Raw genomic sequence first — 21182 nt, 5'->3', positions numbered from 1 at the left:
TTGACATCTGGATATTTGGTTCTGAAAACGCACAGACGCTAAACTTTAACTGGAAGCTCTACTTGGATACTTTCCAGCACCATCCTCAGTGGTCACATGTGAATATTTTGGGCGATACAATCAGGTAAAAAGCTGCATTTCTCAAGTGCAGAGTTACAATGAAGGATACAAATTTAGGGTAGTTTGTGCCTAGTGACAGATTAATTAATAAAATACAAAAAAAAAATCATTCAGTTCAATTTTATTTACCAGCACCAAATCACAACAACATTGGCAACAAAGTGCTTTATATTGTAAGGTAAAGACAAGAATACAGAGAAAACTCCAACGGATAATCACCTATGAACAAGCACTTGGTGACAGTGGGAAGGAAAAACTCCCTTTTAACAGAAAGAAACCTCTGACAGAACCAGGCTCAGAGGAGGAAGACAGGACAAAGACATGCTGTGGAAGAGAGCCACAGACTAAAAATAACTAGTGACTACATACAGAGAGGTGTATAAACACAAAAACGTGAAGAAGTAGCACTCAGTGCATCATGGAAAGCCCCCAGCAGCCAGGACCTACTGCAGCATAACCAATTGGGCTGGGATTTCTAGAATCAATTCCATTCTGATTCAATTTTTACTCAGACAGAAATAATGTAATTCTTCATTTATCAGTACTGACAGTTGTGAGACTTCATCAGAGGTGTAAACATCACAGCAGATGCCTTTGTATCAAAGTTACTGAGGATAAAACACAGAAAAACATTAAGGAGATTTTCTTGGCTTGTCTTTTTATAGCAGATAACCTTAAAAATACTCTGCAGTAGATCAAAAACAGAAGAAAACCATGAATCAACATGAACATTGCCTGATGCTGCTGAAGTGAAAGTTACAGAGGTTTTATTAGAGACACAGCTAAGGGTTTTGCAATTTCTCATAATTTTAAAAAGTTTACATTTCTTTGGTATTGAACAGCAGAAATAAGGCTTTCTTGTAGGAAGTCATTTAAAAAAACAGCAGCAGACTGTGCTGTAAACAATGGTAGACTGGTGCGTAATAAGCAAACAAATAATGCAGAAAAAAAGAGATTTGAGATGGGAAACTGTTCTTGAAGTTCACTGAGAGAGAGAGAGAGCTGTGCAAGAAGTGTGGCTTTTATCGTGGTGGGAGCAAAACAGCAAAAGTCAGAGGGAATAAATGGCAATTTTTATCAAATGTGAAGCGTAGTTTTGATCTTCTTTTGTTGCTGGTTCAGTGAATTTTGATCAGAGAGAGACAAAACCTGAAGCTTCAGGATCTGTGAGCTGTCGGCTTTCAGCACCGACGGCATGTCTGTGTCGGGTGAAAGAGGCCAACATCTCACAGATCCTGATGCGTCGGGTCTGCGTTTTGTGTTTACGTCTTTGTGTGAAATCCGTTTATCTGCTGTCATTTACTGTTTTAGCTGTTTGGTGGGTGTTGAAATAGTTTGTGAGGTTAAACCTGAGATTCTGGCAAAATATATTTATATTTACAAATACATTCAGGATTTAATGAATTGATATCGCTTTATTCAAGCTAAAATCGATTTTAATCAGAAAATCGATTATTGAAACCCACCCTAGTAACCAAGCGGGGATTCAGGGTCACTTCCTTATTGCCTTCATTTTCCAGCTGAAGACATCGCCACCTTGCTTACTGAAGCTTAGAAACTTCAGTGAACATCAAAAATGTGTCACAGGTGTCACAAGCAGTCACCACAAGGTTGGTGACACAGACAAACTACCTCTATGGCTCGCTTGGGAGACTAAAGAGGAATGCGGCAGATGTCTATCAATAGGGAAGGTAATTACAGTTGAAACCTCCAGCTTACAGTTTTCAATCTTACTGGAAACACAATATCTGACAGCAGTTCCACAGTAACTACTGCTGACTCCAAGTCAGGAGTAGCTACAAGTCATAATTTAAGTATTATTAGAAGTGAAGGAGACATTTTTCTTGCATTCCCACACCCTTACAGATTTACTCATTGACAGATTTACTGCATTTACTAAGTGCAATGATACACGTGCACATCTGCAAACAATGAATAGAAAATGATCTTTTCAGCTGTGTTTAAAGGAACTTCCAATTTTCTTTCTTTTTATCATTTTATTTATTGGAAAGTGTTCAAACACTTTTATCATAAAGAGAAGTGTAAGTAAACTTTAAGCAGAGTGCATCAGAAACAGTAAAATATTAGGCATATCATATCATATCTGAAATTGAGATCTCTAAATTATTCATATTAGACTGATCATATAAAGACTTATGTGGTACATAATGCTTAGCCTTCAAAATAAGATGCAATTGGTAGAAGCTAGATTTGACTACAGAGGACACTTGTTTGTCAAATTTGAAAGAGCTGTCCAGCAGCACACCTAGTGGAAGGCACGAGAGCCAGAGATTAATAATAACTGCTCATGCACCGCTTCCTATGAGTGCATGAGAGAAGTCAAGGAATGGCTTTTGGGCAATTCTCTTATCTTAAATGAAAAGAAAACCGAAATTGTGGTGTTTGACAGTCATCTCCCCCGGGGGCCAGCTAGTTGATACCTTTGGATCCCTCACCACTTTTCTCTCTGACACTGTTAGTAATCTGCACGATCTGATATCGTCATGTTGGTGTTGTTCCAGGATCAACATTGCAAGTGACCAATCAGAATGTTGTGATGTCATACTTTTGCGACTTTGGGAAAAACCGCCATAAAACCAAAAACTGTACTTAAGCTGCGAGAAACCGCGTGTCTTTTGTCCTGTCTTCCTCCCCTCGCCCCAAGGTTGAGGCAGATTGCCGCTCCTCCCTGAGCCTGGTTCTGCGGAATAAATCGGCGATTTTCAGAGACTTTTTTTTCTTGCATTCTCAATGATTCATGCTTTCGTTTCCCTCTAACAGTGGTGAATTTTAAAAAACAGTTTAATGAGTCACAGGTAGGTAGCTGTGAAAAGTGCCCTGTCTTTTGCCTCCTTGGCCTGATCATGTTAAAAGATTATGGCATTTCACTTCTCTGGAAGTAGATCAGCAATGCAAAAGATCCTTTATCTGCAAAACTCACGTATGAGTGATTGGAGTGAGTGAACTGTGACGTCAATTTCAACAGATACAAATGACACCTGAAGTCAGGCATGTCTCAACATAAACCAGTCGCACAGGAAATCCTTATGAGTAAATGAAGGTAGAAAGTTTAAATGCCAAAGGACTGCAACAGCAGGATTTCCACTGTGGGAGGACGGGAATAACGAAAAAAAAAAAAAAAATTCAGCCACTTCTTACATCCTTGACCAGGGTCAATCTAAATATATTTATGTTTAAGTAAAATATGAAACTGCAGCAGTTTAACATTAATTATAATTTTCTACCTTTTCCAGTTATTCCAAGGTGCCAGTGTGTGAAGACCAGTAAGTCAATAAGGATCGCTCTCATCGCTTAACTCAAGGTGGACAAGCCTCGTCCATACTGCGACAGGAGAGAAGTCATGTAAGTAGCCACAGTGACAGGAGAACATTATTAATAAGAGCTCAGTCATTAATAGGGATTGTTTATAAAGTGGTTTTAAATTGTTAAATATAAATTTAAAGTTTTCGTCATATATTATAGTGCCATACTGAAGCATGGGAGTGAACGGTGCCTCACAGGCTCCAAAGTGACTGCAGTGCGAGGCTCTGCACATCAGTAATTACACCTGCATGGAAGAAATATATTTAATGTAAATCTCCATCCAAACAAACAGCAGGTTTTAAGCTACACTCTAAGAAAATTTTTATTTCTTACAAAAATACTTATGGTTTTAGAGCAGTGGTTCAAAGCTGAGGGTGAAAACATATGACTTGTTCACTACCGCTGGAGCTTTAAGGTCTCATCTCTCTGATATGTTGTTTTTACAGGAATTGGAGAAAAAATATGATCATCAGCCCCCAAACAACCACAGCATCAGGCACAGTGACAGAATCATCATGATCCACTTTGCATGTTTAGCACTGTACACTAGGGCTGCCACAAAAGATTATTTTGATAGTCGACTAGTCAGATCGTGCATCCATTGGACGTAAAACGTACAGCTTATTGCACCAGCATGCATCTGCTCTTATATAACTATCATTAGCTTACAGCTTGAAGTGTTTAAGGTTTGTGCTAACTAAAAATAAAGACAAGATGATAGTTTTTTAAACTTTTAATGAAATTTGCAGATTGTTTCGGTGAAGTTTAATAAACTCAGCCGTCTGCTCCTTGCTACCTAAACTATAACAGGACACTGGAGTAAATTCTCGACCAGCTCACACTTCTGTTCAATCAGTTTTCTGTTTGACGTTTATTCAGCTGTGTGAAAACTATAACTTTAATCTCAGCCAAACCGATTTACTCACAAACAAATAAAACACTAAAAAAAAAGCCAAACAATAACAGTTTTAAGTTATCTAAGTGACTTATATATATTTAACCTGAGTAGTGAAAGACGGCGGTGGGTTTGAAAACGATTTGCCGGGAGTCCGGTCTTCACACCGGCTCTAGTGAGCCTTGAACCCCGGCTAGCTATCGAGCTGGTGGGTAACAGACGTCTCCGAAAACGTCGGAGTGCTTTTGAAAATATGTGGTGTCTTGATAAACTGAGCAGATATTTGAAGTTTACACAGCTACATTCTCGCCTGAAAATATGTTAAATGTTTATTTTGTGACCCAGAAAGATTAATAAGAGTAATATTAAAACTAAGTAGCTGCCGCCATTGCTGGAAACTGGAATTGGCTGGGCTGCGCTATGAATTCTGGGATAGGTTGGGCCACGAAGGATACACCTGACCTGTCCTCCAAATCTGGGGAAATGAAGAACGCATTTTTCGGACGCGCTTCAGGGAGTCTTCGAATTTGTATGTCGCTTTAATGTAATCGGCCTACAAATGCGGCCTCTGAAGGATGCAGCCGCTGAATGTTTGTTCACAGCTACGATACCGGACACTGCTTCTTCTTCTTCGGGGTTTAACGGCAGCTGGCATCCTTGAACATGCAGTGCTGCCATCTTCCGTTTCAGTCCGTTATTACACTCTTCTACTTATTCCTGCGTCTTTTGGGATCTTACAAAGCTTCAAACGACACGTCGACTATTAAATTAGTCGACGACGATTTTGATAGTCGACATAATCGTGACTAGTCGACCAATCGTGGCAGCCCTAGTTACAACATGTGTCGATCAAGAAGAAGGAGCAGCACAGCTCTGGTTCTCATCACAAAATATAAATGCAAAGTAGACAGTGACAGCTACAACTGACAGCACGATCTAAACAGATTTAATGTCAGATGTAAAGAAATATAGATGTAAAATATTTCAGAACTGTCAGAACTGAGTGTTTTTTTTTTCTCTTTCAAAGTGACAGCTTTGAAAGAGAAAAAAAAAACACTCAGTTCTAACTTAGATTTGTATACAAATCTAAGTTATTATTATTAGTGTTAGTAGTAGAATCTTCCCACATGGGCCAAGTAGGTGAGCAAACACATGCTTTCATCTGCAGCGCTCTGCCATTAATAATCAGCCTGTCTTTTTCATCACCGTGTCATTTAAGATAAATGAAACAGAAGATTAGCTAAAATAATAACTCACCACATATTCTCTCTGTTTGCATGCTGATTAAAACAAATGATCTTAAACTAGTTTTTATACAACACTCAGAGTTTTCATCATCTTTATTTACTGTAGTCACTGTAAGCCACAGCAATAAGTCCCATTCTAACAATATGCCAACAGAGAAAGAGAAAAACTTTGTTTTTAAATGATGGCAAGTTTACCAAGTCATCCCGTAATGCATCATTTAATATGTTGAAGTCATGTGACTTGTGTGTGACCTATTATCATCCCACATTTACAATATTACCCAAACGTCTGCACGCAATTAATCATAAGGGAGACATATTTCATAACACAAACAAAAAAGACAGTGTCAGCTTTTTCTAATGACATGATGAATGTGGTTTACTTCTGATTAAATATTTCATATTTATTATCCTTGTATCAAAGCTACATGATATCATGAACATTCATTTTTATATGGGTTAATCAGTCAAATAATTATTGCCTGTATGACATTTGAGATTTCAATTTAAAATGTTGTTTTAAATTATATATTGTTATAATTACACAAAATGTGTTCTAAACCCCAAACTGTTCCTGGTATACCTGACCTTTAGGACCCCCAGGCCTGTAGTTTTCTTCGTTATCAGTTAGAGCCACTCCTCATCCTTTTCTTCTTCTTTTTTGGTGCAGCCCTATAAAATTGGGGTGCTCCTGTGGCCTCTCCCCTTTTCAACAATTCCCCTGTGGGAAAGGTCGGTATCATTTCCTTTCCAACACTAATTATATCTTTATCCACCCTATTTCTGATTGTGTGTTTTAGTTCATTATTGTCATTGTTACGCCTGTTTTTACTAGATGCTGTGAATATGTGGTACATGTTTGCCACATATGTGTATAGGCACTGCTAATGCTAGCATGAACTCATAATTCTTGCTAGCTTGGAAGTTGTAGTGGGTTGAGTTAACCCTCGTCCCACCTATTGATTTTTGGCTATAGGAGCTGGAGTGGGCAAGTTATTTAGGTCTTTCTTTTTACCTTTCGTTGTCAGACAAAATGCACAAACACACCAGTTACACAAATACAACAACAAAAAGTAGTTGTCAAAATTGAAAAAAAAAGAAAAAAAATGCGAGTTAAACACAAAAGAATTACAGCTCCACATAATAATGGATTGGATTTATATAGCGCTTTTCAAGGCACCCAAAGCGCTTTACAATGCCACTATTCATTCACTCTCGCATTCACACACTGGCGGAGGCAAGCTACGGTTGTAGCCACAGCTGCCCTGGGGCAGACTGACAGAAACGAGGCTGCCATATCGCGCCATCGGCCCCTCTGGCCAACACCAGTAGGGTAAAGTGTTTTGCCCAAGGACACAACGACCAGGACAGAGAGCCCAGGGATTGAACCGGTGATCTTCCGGTTACAGATACGCTTCCCAACCCCCTGAGCCACAGTCGCCCTAATCAACACATTACACACTCTTAGCATTCTTAAGTTATTCTTACCACATCCTGTAATATTAGCAGAGTTGTATTAATAGCAGCCTGACAAACAACAAAATATAAACTTTTCTGTTAGCTCTGGTTTTGGTCGCCACCAGACGTAGAATGGAGTTTTATCTGTTTGCAGTGAGACTGAACCAAATCACACACACAAAAACAGCCCCTTGTATCAAAACAAAGAGCTGAAGGAGGCTAGAATATTACATTAAACCCATCTGACTGCTAAATTGGTCATAATAATGTGTTAGATTAATGCTATGCTCTTAGACTCTGTACTGTCTAAAGTACTGCTGCTTTTTTGGTACCTTATAGATAGCGAGCTTAAATTTCTGGTGGCCATGTAATTTTGCACCTTAATGTACAGGTGCATTAATGGCCTGTTAAAAAGAGATGCAAGATAGACTTACACTTGATACACTTGATATTTTATGTATTACAGCTGCATCTGACCCAACTGAGGTCTACCAGTTAGCCTGCACTGTTTTTACAAAGGTTTCCATTAATGGTCAAATACTTTGTTTAGTTATAGTGAAAAAGCTGTAAAGTGCTTAATTTTAAAACAGTACATTGTGGTGCAATGTGAAACCAGAGCACAGGGTAAAAAAATGGAAGAAAATTGGTACTTTTAACTTAAATAAACTTTAAAACTTTACATTTTAAACCTATATCTCTCTTGGCCCTCAAAAATGACCACAGAGAGATCCCGAGGTCTAGCATCTGTGTAGCTACACCTGTATACATAGAAACTGACTTTTCCTGGAGTCACAGTTTCACTGTTTCAAGAATTATATGAGTTACGCCTTTCACACTGAAAACATACATATACATAAACAACATAGTGTCTACTGTGCACTGACTCAGCCATACATCTGCTCCTAAAGGTCAAAGGTCACTCTTTTGAGTATTCCAGTGTTCACGTTTTGGACAGTGAGGACAGATAGTTTCAGAGAGACGTGAAGGAGGCCATCTTTGTCTACTCACAACTACCTAAACAACTGTCTGCCACCTACAATCCAGTCTTGAGTTCCCTTCTCAGGCGTTTCAACCCGCGCTCACACCTCGCCTCAGGTGACCTCAGTAGGTCACATGTTAGGATGCTACAAGGTCTCACGGTTGTTTCAATGGTTGGCTCTGGTGACGGTGAGAACCTATGCCTTTTTTAGGCATAGGGGTGATCGTGGCTCAAGAGTTGGGAGTTTGCCTTGTAGTCGGAAGGTTGTCGGTTTGAGCCCCGGCTCGGACAGTCTCGATCGTTGTGTCCTTGGGCAAGACACTTCACCCGTTGCCTACTGGTGGTGGTCAGAGGGCCCGGTGGCGCCAGTGTCCGGCAGCCTCGCCTCTGTCAGTGCGCCCCAGGGTGGCTGTGGCTACAATGTAGCTTGCCATCACCAGTGTGTGAATGTGTGCGTGAATGGGTGGATGACAGGTTGTGTAAAGCGCTTTGGGGTCCTTAGGGACTAGAAAAGCGCTATACAAATACAGGCCATTTACCATTTTTACCATTTTTCACACTTGGGCACATGAGATGATCACATGATCATTAGTGACTCAACCACCCATAGAACCAGGACAAATGGGGATGTTTGTGAAACTTGTATTTGTAGGACTAGACCTGTATCACAGTTTCAGTTGTACTACGGCTGCATAAACTACGATAAACTGAGATTGTTTACAAAACTGTGTCTGCTGATCTTTTTCCTCTTTCAGTGTGAGAAGGGGGATCACAGAGTTTACACAGAGTGTTGTGCTTCTGCAGAATTGTGACAAACAGAAGGGACTCGCAGCTTTTTCCTGGACACCCAGACATACATGTCCCATCTGTGTGGTTCATTTCTGGGACTGCTGACCGCAGCAAGCATGCTGTCTAACCTCAGTCGGGCCTCTGATCGTCCCCTGAACCCACCGTCCCATGACTGCCTTCTGCTGCACATGTGAATGCAACAAAATGAAACCAACGTGCACACTCACACATACCTCTCTGTGTGTGGTTTTTTTTTTTTCAAAATTAATTGCAGAAGTTCACAACAATCACATGATTAGATGTATGTATAAATATTAGAGTGCAGATGCATGAAAACAGTTACAACAGCTGGAATACATCAGTCTGTGTTCAACAACAGAGCAAGCAGCCGCGTCAGCAAGAAACAAGATGAAACTCTGCGTACTGATTGTGTTTGGGACCCTGCTCGTCCTCAGCCACGGTAAGAACTGGATCACTACACAGTAAGAAGTTTCTGTGTGAATAAACATTTCTGTTCTCTGGAAAGCGTAACGTGACCTTAATGTTTAGAAATTAAATTTGCTGGTGGAAACAGATATAGACTGTAATACACTGGAATGTGGCCTTTGGAAATAAAAATCCGCAATAAGTTTTTATTTTTCTTTGTGAGCGAGAGGGTGTTTTTGAAGCTGCGGGGAGAATATTTTTCCACATCTCTGCACGAAAATGGGAATTCATTTGCAAATACTGCATGACAAGAACAAAAAACAAAAAAAAAGATTCATTGCTTACTAGAAATGTTCAAATCCACAAATACTTTTCAATAGTCATTTAAAATAAAATGCTAACTTAATGGATTTCACAGGTAGGATAGTTAAAAAGATTTAAAGTGCACAAAAATGTGTACATTTCCCTCTATTTGAAAGTGTGTTTTGGAATTATTATTATTTTTTATTGACTTAAAAAAAAAGATCTGAATACAAATGGATTAAAACTTTAACTAATGGAAAACCTAACTGAGCGTTTTACGGGCCCTTTTTGTCCATGTGACTTTTCTAAGTGGTGTCACATTTCAGCGTGATCGTGACCAGACTGTTTCACCATCTATTACGGTACGTCTTTCAGTTCTTCAGTAAGAATGGAGAACGTCTTTGTGCGAGTATTTTACAAACAGGAAGATGACTGGAAGAGCAAAGAAAAAAGGGAAGAGCTTTTCTTAAGAATGTCAAAACACCAACTTGGAAGGAGATGATGAAACGTGCTGTTGGAAATCTTTCCAGTCACTGAGTTGTAGTTGTGTGTGTGTGTGTGTGTGTGTGTGTTACACTGACTGCCAAGCGAACCCCCCCCCCCCCCGAGTTTCAATGAAACATCATTATGTAAAGCGCATGACTCATCTTGTTTAGAGCTGCTTTAGGTTTTCTTTGGCACTGGAGAATAATACAAGCTCTAAAACAAACATCACCCTGAAAACATCCACATGACCTTTGAAGTAAACGAAAAGGAAAGGAAAGATAAAGCTGTTTGCTGTCAAATGTGTGCTGACGACAGGGATGCCGCCAATCAGCCGTGACTACAACACCCACTGCCGCTGCCTGCAGGTGGAGTCGAGGATCATCCCTCCAGACACCCTGAGGAGCATCAAGCTGTTCCCTGAGGGGCCTCACTGCCCGGACACAGAAGTCATGTAAGTCAGCCTGTCACAGTCACCCTTTAAATAAAGGCTTATTCTAAAAATGGGATTAGGTGTCTCACATAAACAATTTAGATTTAGATGCTTTTAAAAAAGGAAATAATTTATAAAAAAAAATATTTTTTGGAACATTTGGTCCCCAGTATTTTAAACAATCTTGATTAAGTCTTGTATAAACACTGTAAACTGTATATAATCCATGGATTGATTTAAATAAATATAAATGAATACAAAAGGAAGCTTATTTGAGCTCGATCTGGCAAATCTCTTACATTTTTGCTTAAAGGTTTAAAAAGATTTGTGCCAATTAAGATTTCTGTAAATTATAAATTATGTGCATTTGATCTACTGTCATTTTTAATCTCTTTCCCCGATTTAAGGGACATTATTTACATTTTTTTCATGTTGCATCGCGTTTTTAATCCAACTCGATCTTCCAGCCAAACTGGGAGTATCATCGCTCTTAAACACAATTCCAAATGTAACCTTAAAAAATAACACCATAGCATATTGTTTTTTAAGCCAAATAAATCAATTAATTAATTAATTAATTAACTAGAAACTTATTTCATGGAAAACACTGAAGGCCTTTTTTTAAAAGCTGGCAGCAGTATTATTTGTTGAAACATGTTTAATGATGCTCATACAAACAGAGCATTGATAACATCGTTAATCAAACTACCTGACGGGTACTTGGCTGGAATTAAACTCTGGGATCTGCTTACACGGATCAGATTTTCTCTCCGTGAAGTTCCAGTAAGCCCTCTTGGAACTGTTTCCCAACACTTTTTACATTTTTGTATAACTTCACAGTGAGTTCACATGAAAACACTGAGGTTTATCCACATCAGAGTTTTGCAAATATCTGCGGAGATCAGCTCCACACAGTTTGTGTTTTCAGTCAACAGGTTCACTCTCATTTCTCTGATTGCACCATGTTGTCTTTAATCACCCGAGTGTTCAGTCTCACTGACGATTTTATCGATAGCTGGTTTGATTACTGTAATCTGTGAACTGCACATGGATTTTCACTTGAAATTGTTATAATTCCCTCGACGTTTAATATGTTCTTTTTGGTTCTTTTAATTCCTGGTAACTGTCTTGTGATTGCAGTTTGATGATTTTGTGGGGAAAATAATTTAAATAAAGTGAATCAGATGCTGGTTTGCACTGAGGACTACTTACCTTTAAGCATTGACTGACTGTAATTCTCTTTAATCAGAGCTGGACTGGCAAACGGAGCAAAGGTTTGTCTGAACCCTCATTCCGCCTGGGTGAAGAAGCTGATCAACTTCTTTCTGGAGAAACAGCAGACGGGAATGACCTCCAAGAAACGGGCATAAATCCTGCAGTTGTCTGCAGCTACCTGACCACTGAGCCATGACTGAAGCCAATATTTAACCCACTTTGGCTTTTTGTTTTTCTTTTTTTTTTTGCTACTTTATTTTATTTCTACTGATTGTTTATTTCTGAATATTTTACACCAATTTATGGAACAACACTGATTTTAGAAAAAGAAAAGCTTCCTGTTTTCAGGGTGTTAAAGGGAAAAAACCCACCAGTCAAGTGATTGTATGAGCAGATCTTGCATGTAGCATTAAATATGTAGCACTGTAATACGTAACACTGCACTTCCTTTTTTCTTCTTCCTTTGGTGAATCTTCTTGATCAGCAGCAACAAATGATTTAATGCTAAAGAAACACTCAGATCAATGCAGTTATTGCATAATGAAAATTAAGTTGCTGCAAAGAAAATAAAAATGTTTGAAAACTAAAATGTGTTTATTGTTTATTCCAGCAGCCAACTCATGTTTGGCCACATAAAACATCAATATTTTTAATATGTTTATTATGGGTTTTTTTTAACATGTCAGCATATTATCACTGAAAAACTTGTGACATTCTTGATGCAATGACGCTTCAACTTTCCACATCAGCTCTTTTTTATGAATGCATCGCTGTTTTAGCTGTTTGGCACTCTTAATATCAGATTTCAGAAAACTACACTTTCAGGACAAACATCTGAACAGCATTTAAGCATTAAAACTCTAAACATGCATTATTATGTACAGTATATCTGACCCATCGGGGTCATTAGCACCAAATAAAACAGAAAGTTTAGTTGAAGTAAAAGATTGTGTTGATCCACAAGAAGAGCAATGCACCAAAACCCACACACATTAACATTTACATAATATAAAAGCAAAACTTCAGATGTGAGAGGACTGTTGCATCCTCAAACCTGATATTTAAAAAAAAAGATTTTGAATGTGATTCAAGTCATATCCTTCTTTCTTCACGATTCCTGCCTCCTTAATGAATAGTGGAATTGTAAAGCGCTTTGGGTGCCTTGAAAAGTGCTATATAAATGCACTCATTATTATTATTATTATTATTATTAACAACCCAGCTCCAGCCACACTGAAGTATTCCCACAGCGTAACACTTCCACCATCGTGTTTCACTGTGTAGACGGTCTTCTTTGGGTTGCGTGCTTCTCACTTCTTCTTCCAAACATAAGCAGTGTGGCCAGAGAGTCCCAGCTTTTACTCATCTGACCAAAGGACGCCTAATCTTTCTCCACGTTGTCCTTAGCACACTCCAGCCTGGCTTAAAAGCATCTCCTCTGTAAGCTCTCACTGCAATCCTGTGCAGTGATTGTCTTCTTTGAGGCTACACTTTGTAGCTTTGAAATCTTTGGCTTCCTGCATCTATTATTTAGGCAGACAGAGGAGATACCCCTAATATAGTGCTGTGAGCACATTAGCCTCAGACCAGCTGTTAAAACCTGTCTGTCTGTTTGCTTGTGAGGGGCAGCCAATCAAAGAAAGTCTGTTTTATAAGAATAGATTAACTGAGGGTCTGCACCAAGGACCAGTATAAGGTGATTCAGGATATTTTGAACCGTGAATCATGCAAAGCTACCCTGGAGCTGGAGATGAGCATCAGAGGTCCATTTTAAATATGCATTATATACAATTTGGGTAATTGTTTTATAATATTTGTATTTTTTTAATTAACTCATCCTATGTTAGCTAGAACAGAGTCCGGCCTATTTAACCACTAAAACTGTTTTTTCTTTGCATAAGTTCTGTTTGATAATAATGTGCTTTAGCGATCGTGGCTCAAGAGTTGGGAGTTTGCCTTGTAGTCGGAAGGTTGTCGGTTTGAGCCCCGGCTCGGACAGTCTCGGTCGTTGTGTCCTTGGGCAAGACACTTCACCCGTTGCCTACTGGTGGTGGTCAGAGGGCCCGGTGGCGCCAGTGTCCGGCAGCCTCGCCTCTGTCAGTGCGCCCCAGGGTGGCTGTGGCTACAATGTAGCTTACCATCACCAGTGTGTGAATGGGTGGATGACTGAATGTGTAAAGCGCTTTGGGGTCCTTAGGGACTAATAAAGCGCTATACAAATACAGGCCATTTTTTATGCTTTTTTGTAAAACTGCAAATTGAAAGTGCAACAATAATTATATTTTAGCATTAAAAGTATCATTTCCAATTAAAGAGCTTGCTCATACTGGTGGACTAAACAGAAGCATAAAAAATTATTCTGGTAATTACCAATACTGTTAATTAAGGGTAGCTGTGGCATAAACCTTACACTTGATGGTGGTTTGATTCATTTCTTTTAAGCACTGTAAGTTCTCTGGACTTAGAACATCACTAAGACCTGTTAGTGAAACTGCCAAATACTAGTGTAGACAACATTTACCAAAAGATTAGTGGAAAAACAACAAGCAGACTAAACTTCTATTTTAAAAAAGGGTTAACTGTAACTTGGCAAATACAATGAAAATTAAAGACGCTGCAGTTTGAGTCACATTTCCCTAAAACTGAATAATAGAGTTCCTGGAAAGAGCACAGCCATTTTTTTGCAATCTGAGACATAAAAATCATTCTGTGCAAGTCTGCCAGGTTGTAAAATTGCAATAAAAAACTTTTTTACTTAATATTATTACAGAAGTAAGATTTATCCGAGAGTTGTTTTTTTAAAACTCTGTTTATACACATGAAGTTTAAAAAATACAGTGTCTATAGAGACATTCATATAAAGCAAAAGATTTTCAGTGCAAAACACTTCACTGTTGGTCCATTTTAAGAAATGTAATCATCTATCTATATACATATAAATTATACTCATAATGCTGCCGTTCACAGAAGCTGAAGTTGGAGAATAACAAATAAAGGCACTATGAAGACTCTAGAAAAACAGTAAAACAGTCAAAAATGCTCTTGCGTGTGGTCCCTGCAGTCAGTTTAAAGCTAATAAACATCTGTCAGTGTTAAAATGACTGAACAGCAGCGCGCTGTCCTCTTTAACCAGTCACAGCTCCCACCAGCAGCATGAAGAGTCTTCCTCTAACAATGTCCTTTCAAAGGAGTTTCAGTAGTTGATATGAAGTTAAATGAAATCATTATTCTACAAGATGAGTCTATGTTGCAGGAGGAGGCGGCGAATCGCCTGCTGCAACCACGTAACCCTTCCCTGAAGGAAACCACGTCTGCAGGGCTTCCATCCAGCTGCTGGTGTCGCAGAAAGTCAACAAGATGTCAAACACTGCGGACACAGGAAAACTTTATTACCCAAAGCAGGTGGTAAAGACCTTTAAGTGTCCTCTGGATAAAACAAAATATTTGCTTGCCTTGATTAACAGCCAAGATCTTTGAGTGGAAATTCTTCACGTTGTCTTTTTTCACCATGTACTCGTCTATAGGCAGCCTCGCTGTGCGGACGCTCAGCTCTCCAGCTCTGGACAGGCTCAACTTCTGCAGAGGAGAAAATAAACCTACTGGATATAATACTTACAGTCCTACTGTATGCGATGTCTGTGTTATGATCAGTTTTACAGAAAAATACCTTCTGGATGCTTTCATCCACCAGACCACCGAGGACGTAAACCTTGTCAGCATCCACGGATTCCAACGCTGAAAACAAAGGAGGAAAAAGAAATACCTTAATGAATGTCAGCAAATTATATAATGTACATAAGCTCACTGGCCACTGTATTAGGTACATCTTCCTAGTACTGGGCTGAACCCTCTTTTCTTTCCTTTTAATTCTTCATGGCACAGATTCAACAAGGTGCTGGAAACATTACTCAGAGGTTTTGGTCCATATTGACATGAGAGCATCGCACAGATGCTGCAGGTTTGCCTGCTGCACATCAACAATCTGAATCTCTTGTTCCACCACATCCCAAAGCTGCTCTACTGAGATGTGGGGACTGCCGGGGTCATTTAGGTTCAGCAAACTCGTGTTCAAGAAACCAGGTTGAGATGTTTTGAACTTTGTGGACGCGGCCATCAGAGGATGGCACACTGTGGTCATAAAGGGTTGGACGTGGATGGCATCAATACTCAGGCAGGCTGTGGTGATTAAATGATGCTCAGTTTGTACTAAGGGGCTCAAAGTGTGCCAAGAAAATATTCCCCACATTACTACACCATTACTGCACTGCCTTGTATAAACAGTTACAACTTTTTAGACAAGGTAGGATGGATCCATGCATTCATGTTGTTGACCCTACCATCTGAATGTTGGACACATTTTCCTGATCTTCTTTTGTCCAGTTTAGGCGAGTTTGTGTGAACTGCAGCCTCAGTTTCCTGCTCTGACAGCAGTGCTCTTCTACATAGCTTGGTTGTGACAAGTGATCATCTGATATCAACACGTCATTTTCACCCAGAGATCTGCCGCTCACTGGATATTTTCTCTGTTTCGGGCCATCCTCTGTCAACCCCAGAGACGGCAGCTTCTGAAATACTCAGACCAGCCTGTCTGCCACCTTCAAAGTCACTTAAATGGTAAATGGCCTGCATTTGTATAGCGCTTTACTCAGTCCCTAAGGACCCCAAAGCGCTTTACACTACATTCAGTCATTCACCCATTCACACACACATTCACACACTGGTAATGGCAAGCTACATTGTAGCCACAGCTGCAATGTAGCTTGAGGAAGAAATCACCTTTCTTCCTCACTCTGATGTTCAGTTTGCATTTCAGCAGGTCGTCTTCACCATGTCTGAATTAATAAATGCGCTGAGTTACAGCGATGTGATTGGGTGATTAGATATTTGTGTAAAAGAGCAGTTGAACAGGTGTGCCTAATAAAGCGGCCACTGAGTGTACATCTTGTGTAATATTTTTGTTTCTCTGTAAATATTTCATATATTTATTTTTAGTGTTTTAATACTGTTTTCTATTAATCTCATCTTATTAAAGTTCCACATAACGAGAAACTAATTTTGAAAATAATATTAATGAAATGCTAAACAGGAGCGGGACAAGCAGCAGCAAACATGACAGCCAAATGGCGCCACCTGCTGGACAAATAATGCATTTCAAGAGCAAAACAAAGACATAAATGAAATCTAATCTAATTTAAAGCATCTTTGCTCAAATTTTTTCACACCTTCTTCAGCATCTGGAGTGAGGTAGACAACCGATTCTGGAGGAAACAGGTCCAGACAGCTTTCGTCTGTTATATCCATCTGAACAAAACAAACACAGGAGACATGGCAACAATCAGCACCTGCTCATAAAACACTGAGACAATTTTGGTTAAAACATTTTGAGAAACCTAAACTCAAAAGTGTCCTTTAATGAGTGAATTACAGTCCTATAAATGCTTACATGCACATTGTTTTAAAGATCTGCTGAAGGGTTTATTCACTTAAAATCCTTTTAACTGTAAAAACAAACTTATAGACACTTATATATATCACCGTGTAGTTGAGGAAGCCGTCATTCATTCGCACGCACTCTCTGTAGAGACGGCTGTCCTCTCTCAGGTCTGTCAGAAACAAGTGAAACGGTCGGGTCGCCTTCTTATTCGACCCGTAGAGCCGCCTCAGCTGGCCTGCCAGTCGGCTTATCTCCTGAAACACAAAACGTGCACTGCTGCAGGTGAATAAACACCACCTTCTTAAATGAAAGGAGGTTTTTTTGGTAAGTTGAAAACGTTGTAAGGTTTTTCATTGTCCACCGACCTTATCAGACATGCAGTCTGTCATACTGAGGTCGACGCAGAGCTTGAGCCCCGTGGACCGAGCCTCAGCTAGACGCTCTTTAGTGATCGCTTTCATGACCCGCTTGGTAAACTGACGCTCTGTGCTAGCACCTGAATGTCAAAGAACACACAAAGAAAGGGACAGATGCTGTGATGTCACCAGCTGGAGACTTTCAGTTCCTCCTTAAGCTTCTCTTTGTTTTCTCTTTACCGGACTCCAGCTCACGATTCATCTTCCTCCTCAGCTTCTCTTCCTTCCTCCTGCTCTTCTTCGCAGCCACTTGCTTCTCCCAGTGCCGCTGCTTCCTCAGGACATTCCTCTGTTCATTAAACAGACAAATAACTGTGAGCACAGCAATAATCCTCTCAAGTGTGAAGATATCAGAGGCACTGTTGGAAAAAAGCCGTTCTTTCAGCTCCCCTCTTTAGGGATCGTCACAGCACATCACTCTGCCTCCATCTCACCCTGTTCCTGTCATCCTCCTCTGTCACAGCAACCCTCTACATGTCCTCCTTCACTACATCCCTGAATCTTCTCTGAGGTCCTCCTCTTTTCTTCCTGCCTGGTAGCTTCATCTTCAACATCCCTTGTCCAATACATCAACCATCCCTGCTCTGCACATGTCTCTAACTTCACCTCTAAACTGCTCAACCTGAGTTGTCCCTCTGACGTCTCTTTATGTCAGTGCCACTGCCTCCAAACCATCATCGCTACCAGACCAGTAATCCACTTAAACTACAGGAAACCAGATTTACTTTTAAATAATTGTCATTGTCTTTAATCCTGATATTAATCTGCTGTACATCATCAAATTAAGCGTACAAGCACGTGGTCCCACACCTGGGTGTAGAAATTAAAGAGGATCATCAGGTCATCTCATATCATGTTGACCTCAAACCTTCATTTAGCAGTTTTCACACCCCTGGATAAAAAAGTGTAATTTAAAAATTAAGTAATTTAGTGATATCTGCAATTCAGATGATGAAGGAAGCCTCAACTGTTTCAAAATGTTAATAATAGCATATAAAGCTCTGCGTGGCCGAGCCGCAGACCTGCTGAGACCTTGATCCTCTGATCGGTGCTTCCTATCTGCTCCCTGCTCTCATTTTAAAACCAGAGGCGATCACACTTTTCAAGCTGTCGCTCCTAAACACTGGAACAGCCGTCAGTTCAGCAGAATCTGTGGTTTGTTTTAACAAGATTGCTGAAAACTCATTTTTATAGGTTTGTTTTTCTTTAATCATTGTCCCATTATTTGGGGATTTCTGTTCCTCTAATGTGTGTGTGGAAGTGTGAATACAGGAACTGTAAGACCATATGTTTGATTATGTGTTTTTATTATGGGCCATGCCGACTGATCTTAATGTGTGCTTCCATCCAAACTGCGACGCACTGTGAGCCCTTTAAATGTGCTACACTAATAAAGTGACTATCATTAGTATTATCACTGTGCACTCACAGAACAGGGAAGGTCTTCTCTCCCGGGCTTGGGGTCCACAGCACCTGTCTCCACGTCGATGTGAAGCAGATCCAAGAGCTCTGAAGTTCCATTCAACTGCACTTCACTCGTTTCCGGTTTAGCATGAGCCATCCCAGCAGGCATGCCCTGCAAACACACACAAAAGAAACGTGACGCTCTTCTTTAAATGTCCACGCATTTCTCATGTTCTGTGGTTCATCTTGAGGTAGCTGCAGACTTTGAAACAGAGTCCGTCTGTTCGTGTGTGTGTGTGTGTGTGTGGAGACATTTCAGGAATTCCGTGTTTGTGCTGCTGTTTAAACCAAACTATAAACACATACAGAAATTACTCAACGACACATTAACAGTAACATTGCAGGTTCAACAGAGAGAGAGAGAGCAGCGAACATGCCTGAGCCGGGAGATGAGTCGCCTCACAGCCTCCAGTTACTGAACATGTGAGCGGCGCAGTTGAATGACGTAAGCGTAAACAATATGGAAGAGGCGGGTCAACATGATAAAAAAAAGGATTCATGCACTCTAACTCTTTATTGATCGGTCCAGAGCAACATAAACCCATTATTTGTTATTTTTTTATGGTTTTATATTATATTTAAAAAACGTGGACAAAAACCAGGATTACTGTCAGACGATAGCTTGCTTTTACACTAAACAGCCAGTAGAGGGCGGTGTCACTTAATATGAAATGAATGCTGAAGGATGGACGGACCCTTCGTTTTGCTCTTTCACAGCATTCAAACCAGCACGTTTCTATCATGAGTGTCTTTATATTTATCTTGTTTAGCTCCTTATTCTATTATATTCAGGTTTTCTTACAGAGGATTCTACTATTTATTTAAATCTCTCTATGTTGAGCTCCTTAATTTTAAAATATTTTAAATGTTTAACCCTTCATTTTGATTTTTCTTGTTTATGCTGTGTTTTATTTTACTGAGCTGTTCTTCTACGTTTATGCGTTGTTTGCTATAGGTCATCTTTAATGTTGTGGCTCCTATAATGCAGGACTTTCCCAGCCTTGTGATGAAAACCACTTGTGCCAAGATTTTACAATGATGCTGTGTAATAGTTCCCGCAGTTCAGTTTCCTGGGATTGTTAGCCTGTCGGTCCCACTCGCAGTTCAGATTATTTAAATCCATGTGCCTGAGGGGGAAATTAGTGAACATATTAGGGGACAAAAAGAAAAACTGCTACAGGACAGAAACATCTGCATTATGCTGCTAACACAACAGTCTCTTTGCGAGCAGCTGCACAGACAGCATGCTAACACTAATGTTAGTCAAGAAGAATGGTAAGTATGCGAAAATGTGTTTCAAGTCATTTTATGGGGAAACACAAACGTAATCTAACGAGTTGTACGACGAATTACTTTCTCCTAGAGTAATTAGGTAATGCATTGCATTACTTTTAAGAGAAGTGTTCTGTGCATTATGTGTAACACATTACTTTTTTGAGTAATTACCCCACCACTGATCACAGCAAAGCGTTATAGATTAAGCTTGTGTTTACTTTTACTTCACGTCCTAATTAAGCAAAAATCCTGCAATTTATGTGTTTCATTACCCGCAGACTCAGTTTACACCTTAGTATGGATGGTTAATCAAATAAATATTTTATTGTTGCATCTGTTTACTTGTGGCATGGGGAAGGTTAATAATTTGGCGATTTTCATGAAGCTGTGGAGTAGCAGAAAACCCACTCTAAACATCAAAATCTTGTTATTGAACATGTAATATAGCTCCATGTGAGCTTTGCTGAAATGTAGGAAGTTACATGACTTTAATTGTTTTTACTCAATTAGCAGTTTAAGCTATTGCTGATTAATGGTGGCTTGTAATCAAATGTCATCCCTCTCTGCTTGTGTTTACCTGACAGCTGCCACAGACAGATCCAAAGAGACTAGAGACTTTCTGAAAGGATAATGAATAACCCTAAGATTTTGTTATGGAGAGTACATTTCCATATCTGTAATTGCTGTTGTTCTGGCACAAAAAAAGAAAATGCAAAACACTTGTCAAGGTAGGAATAGGTTTACAGTCCTGTTTGTAGTCGGAAGACAAAAACAGGCGCACATGTGACCTTTGCTAACAAATTGTTTTTATCATAAAAGTTTTTAACAAAAATATTTTTCTCATTTTATCTCTGTCTGTGTTACAACATGTATCGGTAGCATCCAGCCACAGTGTGTGTTAAACAGATTGTTCCAAATCAC

The 21182-nt window shown here is 39.6% G+C and overlaps 2 protein-coding genes across 2 annotated transcripts; one reads left to right on the top strand and one right to left on the bottom strand.

Moving 5' to 3' along the window:
* Positions 1-9143: 9143 nt before the first annotated feature.
* cxcl19 (chemokine (C-X-C motif) ligand 19) lies at positions 9144-12261 on the top strand. Its single transcript, XM_084923928.1, has 3 exons — positions 9144-9272; positions 10343-10478; positions 11707-12261. The coding sequence occupies exons 1-3, from the start codon at positions 9221-9223 to the stop codon at positions 11825-11827; spliced, it is 309 nt and encodes a 102-aa protein (XP_084780054.1). The 5' UTR covers positions 9144-9220; the 3' UTR covers positions 11828-12261.
* Positions 12262-14436: 2175 nt separating this feature from the next.
* On the bottom strand, positions 14437-19421 carry trmt10b (tRNA methyltransferase 10B). The gene is made up of 9 exons (XM_084923927.1): positions 19364-19421; positions 18952-19098; positions 17703-17811; positions 17472-17602; positions 17208-17360; positions 16895-16973; positions 15340-15407; positions 15125-15248; positions 14437-15039 (listed from the first exon to the last, which is right to left on the bottom strand). The coding sequence occupies exons 2-9, from the start codon at positions 19093-19095 to the stop codon at positions 14915-14917; spliced, it is 933 nt and encodes a 310-aa protein (XP_084780053.1). The 5' UTR covers positions 19096-19098; positions 19364-19421; the 3' UTR covers positions 14437-14914.
* Positions 19422-21182: the final 1761 nt, after the last annotated feature.

The sequence above is a fragment of the Perissodus microlepis genome, chromosome 3 (assembly GCF_051167445.1).
Source record: "Perissodus microlepis isolate ML-2025 ecotype Zambia chromosome 3, ASM5116744v1, whole genome shotgun sequence".
Lineage (NCBI taxonomy): Eukaryota > Metazoa > Chordata > Actinopteri > Cichliformes > Cichlidae > Perissodus > Perissodus microlepis.
This window is presented reverse-complemented; position numbering and strand designations above follow the sequence as displayed.

What these genes read in the sequence shown, in the direction of transcription:
- cxcl19 (XM_084923928.1), top strand. Translation starts at nt 9,221, where the DNA reads ATGAAACTCTGCGTACTGATTGTGTTTGGGACCCTGCTCGTCCTCAGC. An exon ending in CCTGCTCGTCCTCAGCCACG is followed by an intron (nt 9,273 to 10,342) that starts GTAAGAACTGGA and finishes TGCTGACGACAG; the next exon opens with GGATGCCGCCAATCAGCCGT. An exon ending in TGCCCGGACACAGAAGTCAT is followed by an intron (nt 10,479 to 11,706) that starts GTAAGTCAGCCT and finishes CTCTTTAATCAG; the next exon opens with AGCTGGACTGGCAAACGGAG.
- trmt10b (XM_084923927.1), bottom strand. Translation starts at nt 19,095, where the DNA reads ATGCCTGCTGGGATGGCTCATGCTAAACCGGAAACGAGTGAAGTGCAG. An exon ending in TGGATGAAAGCATCCAGAAG is followed by an intron (nt 15,249 to 15,339) that starts GTATTTTTCTGT and finishes TCTCCTCTGCAG; the next exon opens with AAGTTGAGCCTGTCCAGAGC. An exon ending in GATCTTGGCTGTTAATCAAG is followed by an intron (nt 15,040 to 15,124) that starts GCAAGCAAATAT and finishes CTGTGTCCGCAG; the next exon opens with TGTTTGACATCTTGTTGACT.